This window comes from Montipora capricornis, chromosome 8 (genome assembly GCF_036669925.1).
Source record: "Montipora capricornis isolate CH-2021 chromosome 8, ASM3666992v2, whole genome shotgun sequence".
NCBI lineage: Eukaryota > Metazoa > Cnidaria > Anthozoa > Scleractinia > Acroporidae > Montipora > Montipora capricornis.
This window is the reverse complement of record NC_090890.1, coordinates 42,997,365-43,010,962: the sequence shown is the minus strand read 5'-3', so window position 1 is coordinate 43,010,962 and position 13,598 is coordinate 42,997,365. Positions and strand designations below refer to the sequence as shown.

Genomic DNA, 13,598 nt, shown 5'->3' with positions numbered 1-13,598 from the left:
TCGTTCAACAACATTCAACTTGTTGAACTGCATATTTTAACATTCAACATGACACGACACACTCACTGTTCATAATTTGTTGAACAAGAGCTGCAACATTTGTTGATCAAAAAATGTTGAACCGTGTAGCATCGGCTTTAGGGCGCGTTCGATTGACCGCCGGTATTCCGGAATAGGAATACATGGAATAGAAGTTGGAAATCCATCGTTTTTGTGGGGATTCACATTAATATTGTCAAAAATCTGCTAAAATGCTTTTTTAAACTTGGCTTTATTATTCTTGTTGCTGCAAAACGGCATATCATAGTGTTTTAAATCATCACTCCACGTATTCCTATTCCGGAATACGGTCAATCGAACGCACCCTAATAGGGTGCGTTCGATTGACCCTATTCCGGAATAGGAATACATAGAATATACGTTAGAAATCGTTCGTTTTAACAGAGATTCACATTTGTCAAATATCTGCTAAAATGATATTTTAAACATATTTTTATTATCATTGCTGCTTCGAAACCGCGCCAAACATATCGTTTTAATCATTTCTCCACGTATTCTTATTCCGGAATAGGGTCAATCAAACGCGCCCTAAATATTAAGAGCAAGAGCCGATACAACATAGTTTCTCAACTTGTGTTCAAGCCAGCATCGAAGTTTCCTTCTTTTCGGCCCAGGACTTCGCAGTTTAGACCATGGGCTTCCCGAGCGGCGGACTGGTAAATGTGCAATTTGATTGGTTGATAGAATAACAAACCAAACTCCTTGAAGGTTTCTTTTCACCGCTTCTTGCAAACGAACTTTCTTGTACCTTTTATGTGATAAAAATTAGTAGGCTTTTCGCACTGTTTTATCTTGAGGAAACACCATTAGATGGCCTCCGTAAGTTCCTTCTTTGTCTGTTTCCACGGATTGCCGTTTGCCGCAATTGATCTGTGTTTATTTGAATTTTCAGACAAGTTCGAACGTCGAAAATCTTCACCCACAAATCATCAAGCAAGTTGCTAAAGAACTTACCAATTTATCAAGCGATCCCCCCGAAGGTATAAAGGTGTTTACCAACGAAGAAGATGTAACAGATATTCAGGCCACAATAGAAGGACCAGGTAATTTCTTACTCGATAAATCCATCTTCCTGTTTTCATTGATCTTCAGCAACCGCCTAGCCTCTATCTTATTGTGTAACATCTACTACCTCTTACACTTGTTTTGTAGCTGGTACACCGTATGAAGGAGGCCTGTTTCGCATCAAACTCGTCTTGGGCAAGGATTTCCCTACTGTACCTCCCAAAGGTGAAACTTTGTTGGTGAAAGTCTAGATTATATTATTATACATATTTGTGAAATGTTTCTTACTATACCCTGGGCATAATGTTGCTTCCATTCATTGTTATTGATTTCTTCGCGTCGATTCTGTGCGAAAAAGTGCATTTTAATTTATTTTTGGTCTTTGATTTTCCAGGAATGTACCAACTCAATTTTTTAATCGAGGAGTCCAATAACGTTCATGTAAACATGTAATTGATTCACTTTGTTTACATAGTTGAAAAGAGAGTTTCTGTACAAGGCTGGTTAACAGGCCGATACCCTGCCACTAAATTCCAAGTCACTTAATAAGAATGAAGTCTGTTATGGCCAGTTTCTAACTTCCAAGAATATGGCTAAATGCTAATGATAGTGATTGGGAGTTACTAGGTATTGTGGAGTTACTCAATAGGACTTCCATATTATGTGGAAACAACAATCAAACATAGATTGCTTTCCTCAAGGTGTCAAAGGTTCTTCTTGCACAGTCACTTGTTTGCTGTCTATGCATATACTGTAGTCTCTCAGAAACTGTATGGTGTTTTTTTTTTTTCTGTAATGGGTTGGAACCAGGTGCCAGCCAAAATTACATCCATCCTTGTTTCGTTTAGACCCCAGATTGGCTTGCTTACTAGTATCCACTTGTTCATGTTTGTTTTGAAACTTCTCAAGTTTTAATTTTCTGGTAGAATTGAACTTTGTCTCTTGAGATTTCTATGTTTGTGATGTTTGTGAGGAAGCAGTGTGGCCCAGTGGTTAGGTCGCTTGCCTTGAGAACCAGAGATTCCCGGTTCAAGACCCGCTCTGATCACTCGTTGAATTTGATCCTGGTTGTTCCTGGTTCAACTTCCCAGCTGCACTTGTAAATAGCCAACTGGTTTGCCTCCGGCCGGTTGGGATTCTTAACAATTGTCGTTGTTCTGTTCCGTCGTTTCGTTGTGTTTCATTGGCCCTGAAAAGCCCCTATGGGGAGTGGTCAATTAAGTATGTATGTATGTATGTATGTATGTATGTATGTATGTATGTATGTTTTCCAATGGCTACATATCTGAAGTGTCTTTTAAGTCTGTTAGATTGTAAATCTTTTTTCTTATGTGTATGAAATCTAGCAGAAAATCTAAACAGACAACCTGTCTTAGGTTCTCCATCTATGAAGTCCAAATACAAGTTTGATATCATCCAAACAGACCAGATGATCTGTCTGTTTGGTTGTATTTAAATACAGACAGATTATTAGAAAATCTTTCACCCATATGGATGATCTATACCCTGCGAGCAGAGTCTCTTTTGATCTTCCTAGATATGTTGGGAAGAGGAAAGAAGACTCTGCCAGCCGCCTGAACATTCTTTTATTTGCTGCTCATCCAAAGAAATAGATGAATCCAGTTTCGACTTTCAAAATGTTGAGGCAGCTGGCAGAGTCTACTTTCCTCTTCCTGACTTATCTAGGAAGCTCGAAAGAGACTGCTTGCAGGGTAGATGATTTATTGACCAGTGTTTGAAAGTCAAAAGTTTTGAGAGGCAGAACACAGTGCTTTTGATTAATCCATTGACTCCTCAGGCAGTTGATGAGTAAAATCATCTTAGCGTTAGACACAGTAAAAACTGTTAAGTCTCATTCCCAGTAGGGAAAGGGTTGTTGACAAGCCTTATGAGTTGAACTAAATTAAAGCTACTAAGAGAGATTCCACTGATTTAGAGAGGGGAAAAAGACCCATGATCTATGAACTGTTTCAGTGACTGTTAACTTTATGTTTTTTAGGATTCTTCTTGACTAAAATATTTCACCCAAATGTGGCCAGCAATGGTGAGATATGTGTCAACACCCTCAAAAGGGATTGGAAACCAGATCTTGGAGTTAAACATATTTTATTGGTAGGAAAGAAAATTGTTGTTGTGGTAATGTGTAATAGCAAATTATATGAAATTATTTGAATTGCAGTTATGTAATTTTAAGTGTAAGTGACCATCGCAGTTACTTGTAATGAAGTAACTAACCACCAACCGGTTAGCTCAGTTGGTTGAGCGTTGATCTACTTTGTGGAGGTCGTGGGATCAAATCTCTGGCCAGACCAACACTCGGGGTCTTTAAATAACTGAGGAGAAAGTGCAGCCTATGTAATGACATCTGCCAATGGTTAGACTCTCTCTCGAATAAGCCTCAGGATAAACCATAGGCCCCCTCTCACAGCCCTTCAATGTTCATAACCCTGTGGGACGTAAAAGAACCCACACACTGTTTGAAAAGAGTGGGGCATCACGTAAATGCTCGGAGATATTAGCTTGTAACACCAAGCTACTCTGAAAACCGAGCTAGGGTAAAGAAAGATATAATGGTATGACGTGATTCAAAGAAGCTTGAAAAAAATCCAGGCTTGAACACGACACTTTTAAGATTCTTGGCAACTGTTCAAGTTGTTTCATTAACTGCAATGATCACTTTCACTTAAAAGGGTGGTATTTGCATGAGACCAGGACAAACTCAGACCAGTATGCAACTTTTGAAGCTGGTTATATGAAACCGGTACGAAATGCTTGGTACTTGGTTTTGGTTTAAAATGATGTATTTTGTCTAATAAATATATCGCTGACCCATAAGCATACCTGCTTGAAATTTCTGGACCCGGTCTGAGATTTGATGTCATTTACATGAGACCAGAACAAACCCTGATTGGTACAAGAGTTTCTCATCTCAGTCCAGCAACCGAGACGAAATTGGACTGGTCTGGGTTCATTGTCAGGCTGGTCTCACGCAAAAAAGAGAATGTATGAAGGTATATACGAACCTATGTTGGTCTGAGTTCATCGCATTGTCATGTAAATACCCCCTCAGAAGTGTTGTGAAAATGCTGCACCAGGGTTCGTGCAACTCCTTGAAGTCCTTGAAAAGCCCTGGAATTTAATTTTGGCCTTCAAGGGCACTTGAAAAGCCCTTGAAAAAAGGATTTTGCAGAAAACTGCTTCATTTTGAAAACTGCTTGAATTTTTGCTTGGGTGAAAATTGTTGAGATTGTATCATGCTAAGTTAAAAGAGACATTTCAAGGAATATCAAGGTAGGCTTTTTCAGCAAAGAAAACACTGAAACACTATGTATGGCATAGAAATCTTGTTATAAAGATTCCTTGAAAACTCAATTTCTTGTTCTTGAAAACTCCTTGAATACTCCTGGAATTTTATAGACAAAATCCAGAACGAACCCTGTGCACTCATATTCAATGTTCTGACATCAAATGAATGACATCTGATTTCTTAAGTATGGTTTTTACAAGACAATGGATGTATTCAAAAGACCACCTAATTATGCTGATGAAGTTGGAATCATGAGTACTTTTTATTGCCTCAGTTGTTTAAAACGTGTTCACAGGATAAAGTAACTGTCCAGTGGAGTACTTTTTAAACCTAGTCATGTTATCTGCTAGAAATTGATTCAACCAGCAGGTAGCACTATGCATTCCTTGAAATAATGGTGACCTAATATTTAGAATCTGACTTGGTTGCTTCTGGTAAATAACAAGCATGTTGCAGCAGTGTCAAGTACAATAGGTAAGCAATTGCAATGCAAAAGAACAAGCTACGTGTTACATACAGTCTTCAGCCTCTGATTGCAACCAACCTACAAGCAAAGTTTGAGAAGTTCATAAACAATGGAGATGGATGCAGAATTACAAAAAAAAGAAATGTTGTGATCCTTAAAGGTTAAATGATTGTACACCTCCTCTTGTGTCTTTGATCTGTGACTGCAACCAATCAAATGCAGTCGGTGGCTGTGCGGCCCATTGGTTAGGGCACTGGTTGAATTTGTTCCTTGTAGTCCCTGGTTCAACTTCTCAGCTGCACTTGCAAATAGCCAACTACATGTAGCTTGCCTCTGGCCAGTTGGGATTCTTTTCTGTTGTGATTGTTTTTCGTTGGTCCTGAAAAGCCCCTGTCGGGAGTGGTCTGTTAAGTATGAATAAAATTAATTGTATTGTGAAATTGTAAAATGAAAGCATGTGTGACAGGGCTGCCAATAAAGTACAAGGACAAAGAGTATGATGCCCACTTGTTTTCAGACAGATTTCCATGAGCTGCTTTCTTCCCCATGATTCAGTTGCCCACCTTATTTTATCTACCAACTACCAAATTGAAATTATAGTGAAAGCTAAGTGCAAGGCTCCAAAAATAGGGGTTTATAGTGAGCCAATTGCACCAACAGTTTAGGTTGAGCCAATTGCCTCACACGTAACTTTGTTTCTTACAGTAACACACATGCTCTATATTTGCTACTGGGAGTCATTTGATACATAATTAATAATAATTATTATTGACCACTCCTCATAGGGGTTTTTCAGGGCCAATGATACACAATCAACAAAACAACAGAGCAGGACATCAACAACAACTACTGTTGAAAAACCCAACTGGTCGAAGGCAAACCAGTTGGCTATTTTGAAGTGCAGCTGAAAAGTGAAGTTAGGGAATACCAGGATCAAATTCAATGATTGGTCAAAACAGGTCTTGAATCCAGGATCTCTGTATCTCAAGGCAAGCGCTCTAACACAGGATTTTACTGCCTGCACCTTTTATATTTTCAATTTGACCTTTCCTTTTTCCAGACTGTAAAATGTCTTCTGATAGTACCAAATCCAGAATCAGCATTGAATGAAGAGGCAGGCAAGTTGTTGCTGGAAAAGTATGAAGATTACTCTAAACGAGCACAGTGGTGGACGGACATCCATGCAAAGCACAACTGCACCAGCAAAATAGAAAGCCTAGATAAAGCAGATACTGTAGAGGCACCTCAAGGGATCAAAAGAGCAAATGACAAAGCTCTCGATAAGAAGAAGAAAGAAAAAAAAAGAGCTTTGAAAAGACTTTGACAAAGTTTTACCCAGGCTGCAAATCACTTCATCAAATATTTCAATATCTAGATTGTCTTATTAATAATGTACAGTGTAAATAAATGTCTTTGGAACAAGTAAATTTTGACACAAAATGTTCCATTCTGAGATACTTGCAAGTATGTGTGAGGTGACTGCATTTTGATTGGGGGATGAAAGTGATTTCATCTTACTTCTCGTACCAAGAAATTGTCTATTACTTTGTCTAATAATGGGCCTGATTTCATGAGCATTTGAGTCTCAAAATTAAAGCTCTTGATGCATTGAAACTGAACTCTCCTGGCCTTTTAATCTTTATTTAAATACAAATTTTGTTTTTTATGATATGTCTGGCATTTTCTTCCTTTCATTATTATGAAAGCATCTTTTGGAAGAAGATTACCGAGGTAATAGTTTCTTTCATTTACAATTTGACTGTTTTCCAGCTCTCACGTTTTCTTTTCCAGTCTTTATTTATTTCCTTTAATCTTACTTTGTATGTTTACAATAATACTGTTTCATTCCCCAGAAGTATCTTAAATATTGATAAGTAGGTCATAAAGTATTTTTATGTGTTGGCCTACAGCTTGCATTGCTTGCCAATTGTTTGCTGTGTCTGTCATAGTTGTTGATTCATTAAAGTACAGTGTTTTTTGAAGACCATTGTTTTTATGTCTAACTTATTGCTGTGAACATCCGAAAACTGTGAACACTAGAAATATTTATGGAATGTTATTGTGTTTCAAGTAAAACGCCAATCATGTGCGAGAAAACTAAACCACAACCAGTAATGGTAATAAATTGTGGTTTTGTGTTGCTTCTGATTGGTTGCTTCACAATGGGAAATGTCAAAATCAAATCAGTGTTCACAGTTTACAGATTGGTACGGTAAATTAATTTCGGAAAGATATTCTTACAGAAGGTGATTAATAAGGCAATCTTCTTAATGTATTCTGGATTGCCATTTGAGGGAAATTGGAAAACAGGCAGTGCATGGTTAGTGCACAATTTCTTTGAAATGGAGCTGTAGGAGTGGTTGCAGGGATCGTGATGGGGTGGTTCTGGTTTGAGCTTTAATTGCTTATTAGGGCTCCAGATGATGTGATGGTGGAACAGTGACTTCTAATCACGGCATTCGGCAATGAACAAGATAATAACACAATGCAGAATTAAGAGATTAGTCAACACATTTTGTAGTGACCTGGAAATTAAGTTGGTGTTCACCCCATTTAAAATCAGGAGTTGGTTTGGTGCCAAGGATCCTATCCCTGCGGGTTTACGATCACGAGTCATTTACAAGTTTTCATGTGCAGGCTGTAATGCCGGTTATATTGGTGAAACCAACAGACACCTCGCCACTCACATCCGTGAACATCTCGCCACCGACAAACATTCCCACATCTTTAAGCACTTGAGAGGTTCTGAAAAATGTTGCTCCCTTTGTTCAGAAGTTTGCTTTAAAATCCTTGACTCTGCTTCCACACGTTTCCAATTGAAAATTAAAGAAGCCATGCATATCCTTTGGGAGCAGCCATCTTTAAATTCCCAAGTAAAACATCTTAATTTATCCCTTTCATACTAAATAGTCTCTTTTCTTAGCTTAAATAGTTTAGTTTTTTTTTTTTCTGTTTTCGCCTTCATCCTTAATTGTTCATGTTATATCTCACTTTGTTACACTACTTATTGCACAACTTCACATTATTCCTCATTGTACAACTGACGATGGTCTTGATTAAATATGAACTTCAAAAACATCGTTTGGTTCATCAATAATAATAATAATAATAATAATAATAATAATAATAATAATAATAATTATTATTATTATTATTATTAGTAGTAGTATCACGCAACTAGTGGACTAATGCAAATCCTGCATTTTGATTGGCTATGCTTCTAGAGGACTATTAGTAATTGTCCTTGAGTAGCGAAAAGCGTGACGTTTTCCTTCGTTTTATTTCCAAATAAATATTTCTTCAACTTGCATTTGGTAACTTTATTATTGCCTTTTCTGTCCAACTAGTTGGGTGATACTAAAACAATTATTCGGCTTCGCCTCATGGGCTATTGACCCATAGCCCTTGCAGGCTACGGGTCTAATTGTTAATTATTATTATTATTATTATTATTATTATTATTATTATTGTACTCAGCATTTTTGGAAACCAACAGAAGCTCTGGCCTGATGGGCCTTCTGGCTCATATGCAGAGACTTTACTTTTTACTCAGCATTTTCTATGAGTCCTCCCAATGAAACTAAAAATTCCTCAAAATTTATGAACCATTGTGCCATTTTTGAATTGGTGTCAAAGCCGAGAGTGTGCTATCTATGACTTTTAAGGCTTCCGTTTTCATCAATTCTATTTATCACTTGAACCATGAGATGAATGTTTTTTTTTTCTTAAATTACAAAATCTCGACTTTTATTTTTTGTCACTTTCGATGAATTTTATGATAATATTATTTTTGACATGCATTTTTTGTTTTCAACATGTTTTACTATCGATATAATTTTGCCCTATGCTTACTTTAACACTTTATCTTTCAGCTCTGACACTTTGATAACTTCCACATCTACGCAAACACTATGTCCACTTTAATCCATTGACTTCTCATGATAATAATAATTGCATTTATTTATTCACAATAAGTTATACAGCTTAATACTGATGAGGTCTTGAGCTTAGATATAAAATTAAAGAAACTACATTAAACTGCAAAACAAATTTAAAAGGTCTAGGAGTGAGACTTACTAGATTTTACGTGTCAGTGGGGTATGGTTCAGTCATCAATAGGTTAAAATGGTGCCAATGATCCCTAGGTTACCACCAGCTGTTTAGAAAATGCTAATTCTTAGTTACTAACTGCTATACCTTAGTTTTTATGTCAGTTATGGGAATTTGATGATACATGTAGACAAAAAACCTTGGAGATTTATTTCTTCATTCTCATCACCAGTCTGTTTAACAATGTATTGACCTTGTGAGGAGAAAATTAAATTTCATATCAATCGCTCTTGGGAGCCAAAGGATTAAATTGCAAAGACCTGGCCCTCAAAGGTTGATTTCTTTGTCATCACCAGAGCTTCCTTATAGCCCTCTTAGCTGGCAGAAGTTGTGGCAGGAGGCCTGGCCTCAGACAGGTCAGAGGGCTTAGTGGATCTCGGAATGAGAATGTCCTTGCCCAAAACTACGAGTTGTTGTGGTAATTCACCTTGCTTCATTCCTATGAGGGGAAATTAACTCAGCCCTGGGGTGTTTCTAAAAAACCCTAGATATGCAATATCGGCAATAAGGTGCTCCTTTTACCCTGAGGGCAGCTCAAATCTGTTAGCAACTCTGATTTCTCAAGAGGATATTTCATTAGTTTATGGAATAAGATTAATATACAGCATATTATAATTCACTGAGGGCCTCTTGAAATAGAGGTTTATGAATGACGTACATAGCAGACCATAACCATACTATACCACTGTCACAAGAGGATTCATTTCCATAGAATGCAAGTGATTGACTAACAAGTGAACTTGATAACAAAACACCAAATGAATGGGAAGAATTGGTAACGAATGAGAATGAAATTAAATACGAAATTTATTATTGAAAATAACCCTAAGAGGTACCAAGATCCTGTCTTGTGGGCGTGGCATGAAATTTTTTTCACCCCTATGAGGTACCAAATTATGGGTTTTAATTAGACAAAATAAAAAACTAGTTAACTGTCAAATTATGTCTCCTGTCAAAACTTTTCGGCTCAATACCCTAAAAGGTACTGCTAAAGCTGCCGCTGTGGACCTTTTGAGGCTGAACACCCTAAGAGGTACCAAACCTGCTTTTTTAACTTCTAAAAGGTACGGCCAGCACCCCTGTCCTTTTTATATGGGAAGTCTCCCCCCCACCCCTGAGGTTAAGATGTGGTTTCCAATCATGTAACAAAACAAACAAGTGTACCTATTTTTTTGGCCTTTGAAATTTCCTCCTTATCCTTCATTAAAAGAAGACTTTAAAGGAGCAAGTTTCAAAAGCTTACAAAATTTCAAAGCTTACGAACTTAAAGAAATGCTAACAAACACAATAAACTAATACTTTAATAAAATTGAAACAAATATAATAAAACTGTTTCGCACTTAATATGAACAAGTTACAAACTTGTAAAAGTGTATTTCTTGCGGATTTTAGGGCTGTAACCATTTTAAAAAGTTTTTAACTTGTTCATTTTGTTAAGTGAGAAACAATTTTGTTATATTTGTTTCAATTTATTAAAGTATTATCAATGATTTTATTAAGAGAAAGAGGAGCTTATTGCGTTTGACAGCATTCTGCTAATGCACTAGTCATTTGTTTCCCCCACCCTTTGACCCCCGGGGATGGGTAGGGAAATTACATTTGAATGGTTGTAAAGTAGGTGTATTTCCACTGGGGACTAGAGCAGACATTCACACCCCTCTGTTCCTAAAAGATTCTGAGTCATCATGGAAATGTTAGGGAGATTACCACAATATACAGTTCTTGCCATTTGTGTGTGCCACATGAACTATATAAGGAACGAAACAAAAAAAAAGAACTGGATAGAAACAAGACAGGAATAAGCGATGAAAAAAAAAATTTTTGCATGTGTGAAAATACTCATTACCATTGCTCTTCGTTTCTTTTCAGTCCCAGTCCTCCTAGGTAAGAATTCCCCGATATTTCCCCCTGTATGTCCCCAGAGGGGTAGGGCAGAGGAACGAAAATCTTGTAATTTCCCTACCCCCTAGAGGCGTAATTATGGCGTAATCGTAATTGCCCTAGTAATTTCCCCATATGTCCCCACTATCCCCGGGGGTCGGGGGGTGGGGGAAACAAATGACTAGTGCATAAGTTTGTAAGCTCTGCCTTTTACCAAATTCGAATGCATGTTATAAAGTTTGCACATGTTTCATGCGGCCACGGAAAATTAGCCGATTTTTGCCGCATTATAAACTGACAACATTCGAATGATGACTTACGAGATTGTGTTGCCTGTGCTGTATACGTAACCTAACCGCAAGGTGCTCCTGTGAAAAAATACAACCTCGTTCCCAGGGTCCTCTCTCTTCCTTCCTCAAGGAAGGAAGAGAGAGGACCTTGGGAACGAGGTTGTGAAAAAATACAGTCTTTGCACTTTTTACGTTACGTCATCTAAACGAAAACAAAAAAATCCATTAGCTCCTTTTATTCGTCCACCAGCGTGATTGTTATCTGTGTGTCTTCAAATTGAAGCTGCTACCGAGAGATTTGTGTTGGCAACCGGAAACGACTTCTTTAATCGCCGCTTTATCGCTGCTAGGCGAGACAACCTCCATATTAGGAAAGTATTTGCCATTCACTTCTTCGTTCCATTCCTACTCGAAACTCGGAGGAAACAGAAGTCGGTCGGACATAAATGCATGTGTCTCCAACCCTTTGCGGGGGTTTAATCTGTTTTGAAGTGAAGCTGCTAGCAATAAATTTTGACATAGGAAGGTCGTAATGGAGGCCACAGCTAAACACGATTTCCAAGCCACAGCAGATGACGAACTTTCTTTCAGAAAGGGAAGCGTGTTAAAGGTAAAACGATCGTAAATATTTGTGTTACGTTTCCATCGAAAAGAAGACATTTTGCTTTTTGCCTCGGATTACAAGGACTTTTTTTTTAAATTTTAGATCTTGGAAACAGATGACGATAACAATTGGTTTTCGGCTGAACAAGATGGTCGAAGTGGATTAGTTCCAGCGAACTACATAGTTCTAAAACCCCACGAGTAAGTGAACTTTATTGAGCTTAACTATCGTCTTAAAATGTAAGCTCTTATCTACACACAGCTGAAAGAGAACCGAAATTTTTAGTTGGTCAGAAAATTCTTGCATCTTTCTTCATTGAATGAAAACCGAACCTAAATAATCAAGGGATGAAAGGTTGTAAGCATTGTAAACTATGATATGATCATATTATTTGTAAACATGCATGGATAAAAAGCTGGTCTTTAATCGCCTATGTTTCGATCGTGATCCACATAAATTACAGTCCTGTTAGGTGCAGATGTATTTGTCGGTGTCTAAACAGCAAACTTGTAAACGGCTGTAATTTCCCTGTCACCATCAACAATGGGAATTAATGAATGCTAATTAGACGAGGATATTGTATTGCCCGGAAAAAACAATTAAGGAACAATAAATGCAAATTGAAGTTAAAAAATTTGTGTTGCGATAATATCTGCCACCAATATTCATGGATCTGAATCTGCACCTGTTCACATTAACATGAGTGTGCAATATGTAACAGTGAAAAAATGTGGTCAAGAAATGATTGCATTTTGGAACAAATTGCAGTACAGCATTTATGGGAAGAGAACCATCTTGTCCTTTCTAAAGTTGTTCACTCCATATTCACTCCATTATTAACCCATGTATCCCTGAAGTGGCCCCATTGACGAGAAAAATTGCCTGGTGTTAGAGTAAGGGGCTGTTTACATGATACTGGGACGACTAATATGCACTGGCGCAAGTTCACTCCGTTTCCCTCTCTTAGCTCTGTATTTGTTTACTTGATGTCACTGAAAATAGTCGTGCTGGGGCGACTCCGGTTGCTGCACTGGAGGGAAAATTTCGTTCCGACGTGAAATCTCGCAACGGTATCATGTAAACGAGGAACAACTACTAGTTACGGTGTAAAATCAGCCTCCTGTTGGGCTGGAACAGGTAGCACATGTGTACTTTTTCTGATAGACGCCATATTTACAATTTAAATTCACGCTTGTATTTGATCGATATGTGGTGTCCCTTCAGGTAAACACAATATGATTTCACCTGGTCATCATGTAAACGCTCTATCAAGAAGTCACTCTGGTGTGAAACTCACGCCGGTGTGAGTTTTCTCATGTAAACAACCCCTAAAACATGTAAGTCTTGCTCTCAGAATTGAAAGAATCAAAGAAATAATTGAAATCTTGAAATTAAAGAGTGTGTAAGAAGGATCAGAAGAAGTGCGGAGATGACATTCCAACATTTTGGAACATGACAGTGTCTTTAGTTGTCATTCATTATAATTTCTTTGGTTATTTTTATCGGGAAACAGAAACTTAATGTGTCAGTTGCATGAGGCGTGGTGAACAATTCATTGAACTTGTGAGCATAAATTATTATAATTCAGAAGTCTTGGTTGTCACTCTCTCAAGCTCAAATTTTTTGGCCAGCTATTGTATTTTTCCAGAGGTCAAACCTTCTATTGCTAAGGTATTAGACGAGGGAGGGTTGTGTTTTTTGTTTTGTGCATAAAAATTTAAAAGATGCTATCAGAGTCACTAGAGTGCTCTAAATTGGTCATGGAATACCATAGTTATTCGGTTATAAGGCGCACGGTTTTTTCAAGAAAAATCTGTCTTTGGGTAGCAAGTTAGTGCTAAAATTGGGGTGCGTCTTATAGCCAAGTATTTTTGC

At 37.7% G+C, this 13,598-nt stretch overlaps 2 protein-coding genes across 2 annotated transcripts in view; both read left to right on the top strand.

The window, feature by feature from the left end:
• The first annotated feature begins 742 nt into the window (after positions 1-742).
• Positions 743-6,820, top strand: LOC138059421 (ubiquitin-conjugating enzyme E2 S-like). The gene is made up of 5 exons (XM_068905018.1): positions 743-879; positions 953-1,103; positions 1,213-1,290; positions 3,065-3,177; positions 5,899-6,820. The coding sequence occupies exons 1-5, from the start codon at positions 871-873 to the stop codon at positions 6,160-6,162; spliced, it is 615 nt and encodes a 204-aa protein (XP_068761119.1). The 5' UTR covers positions 743-870; the 3' UTR covers positions 6,163-6,820.
• Positions 6,821-11,371: 4,551 nt separating this feature from the next.
• Positions 11,372-13,598, top strand: part of LOC138059419 (growth factor receptor-bound protein 2-like) — a 16,208-nt gene continuing 13,981 nt past the window's right edge. The window contains exons 1-2 of the mRNA XM_068905017.1: positions 11,372-11,729; positions 11,826-11,923. Of these exons, the coding sequence (XP_068761118.1) occupies positions 11,652-11,729; positions 11,826-11,923 (176 nt within the window). The 5' untranslated portion in view covers positions 11,372-11,651. The remainder of the gene's footprint in view (positions 11,730-11,825; positions 11,924-13,598) is intronic.

What these genes read in the sequence shown, in the direction of transcription:
- LOC138059421 (XM_068905018.1), top strand. An exon ending in GGCCACAATAGAAGGACCAG is followed by an intron (nt 1,104 to 1,212) that starts GTAATTTCTTAC and finishes CTTGTTTTGTAG; the next exon opens with CTGGTACACCGTATGAAGGA. An exon ending in GAGTTAAACATATTTTATTG is followed by an intron (nt 3,178 to 5,898) that starts GTAGGAAAGAAA and finishes TCCTTTTTCCAG; the next exon opens with ACTGTAAAATGTCTTCTGAT.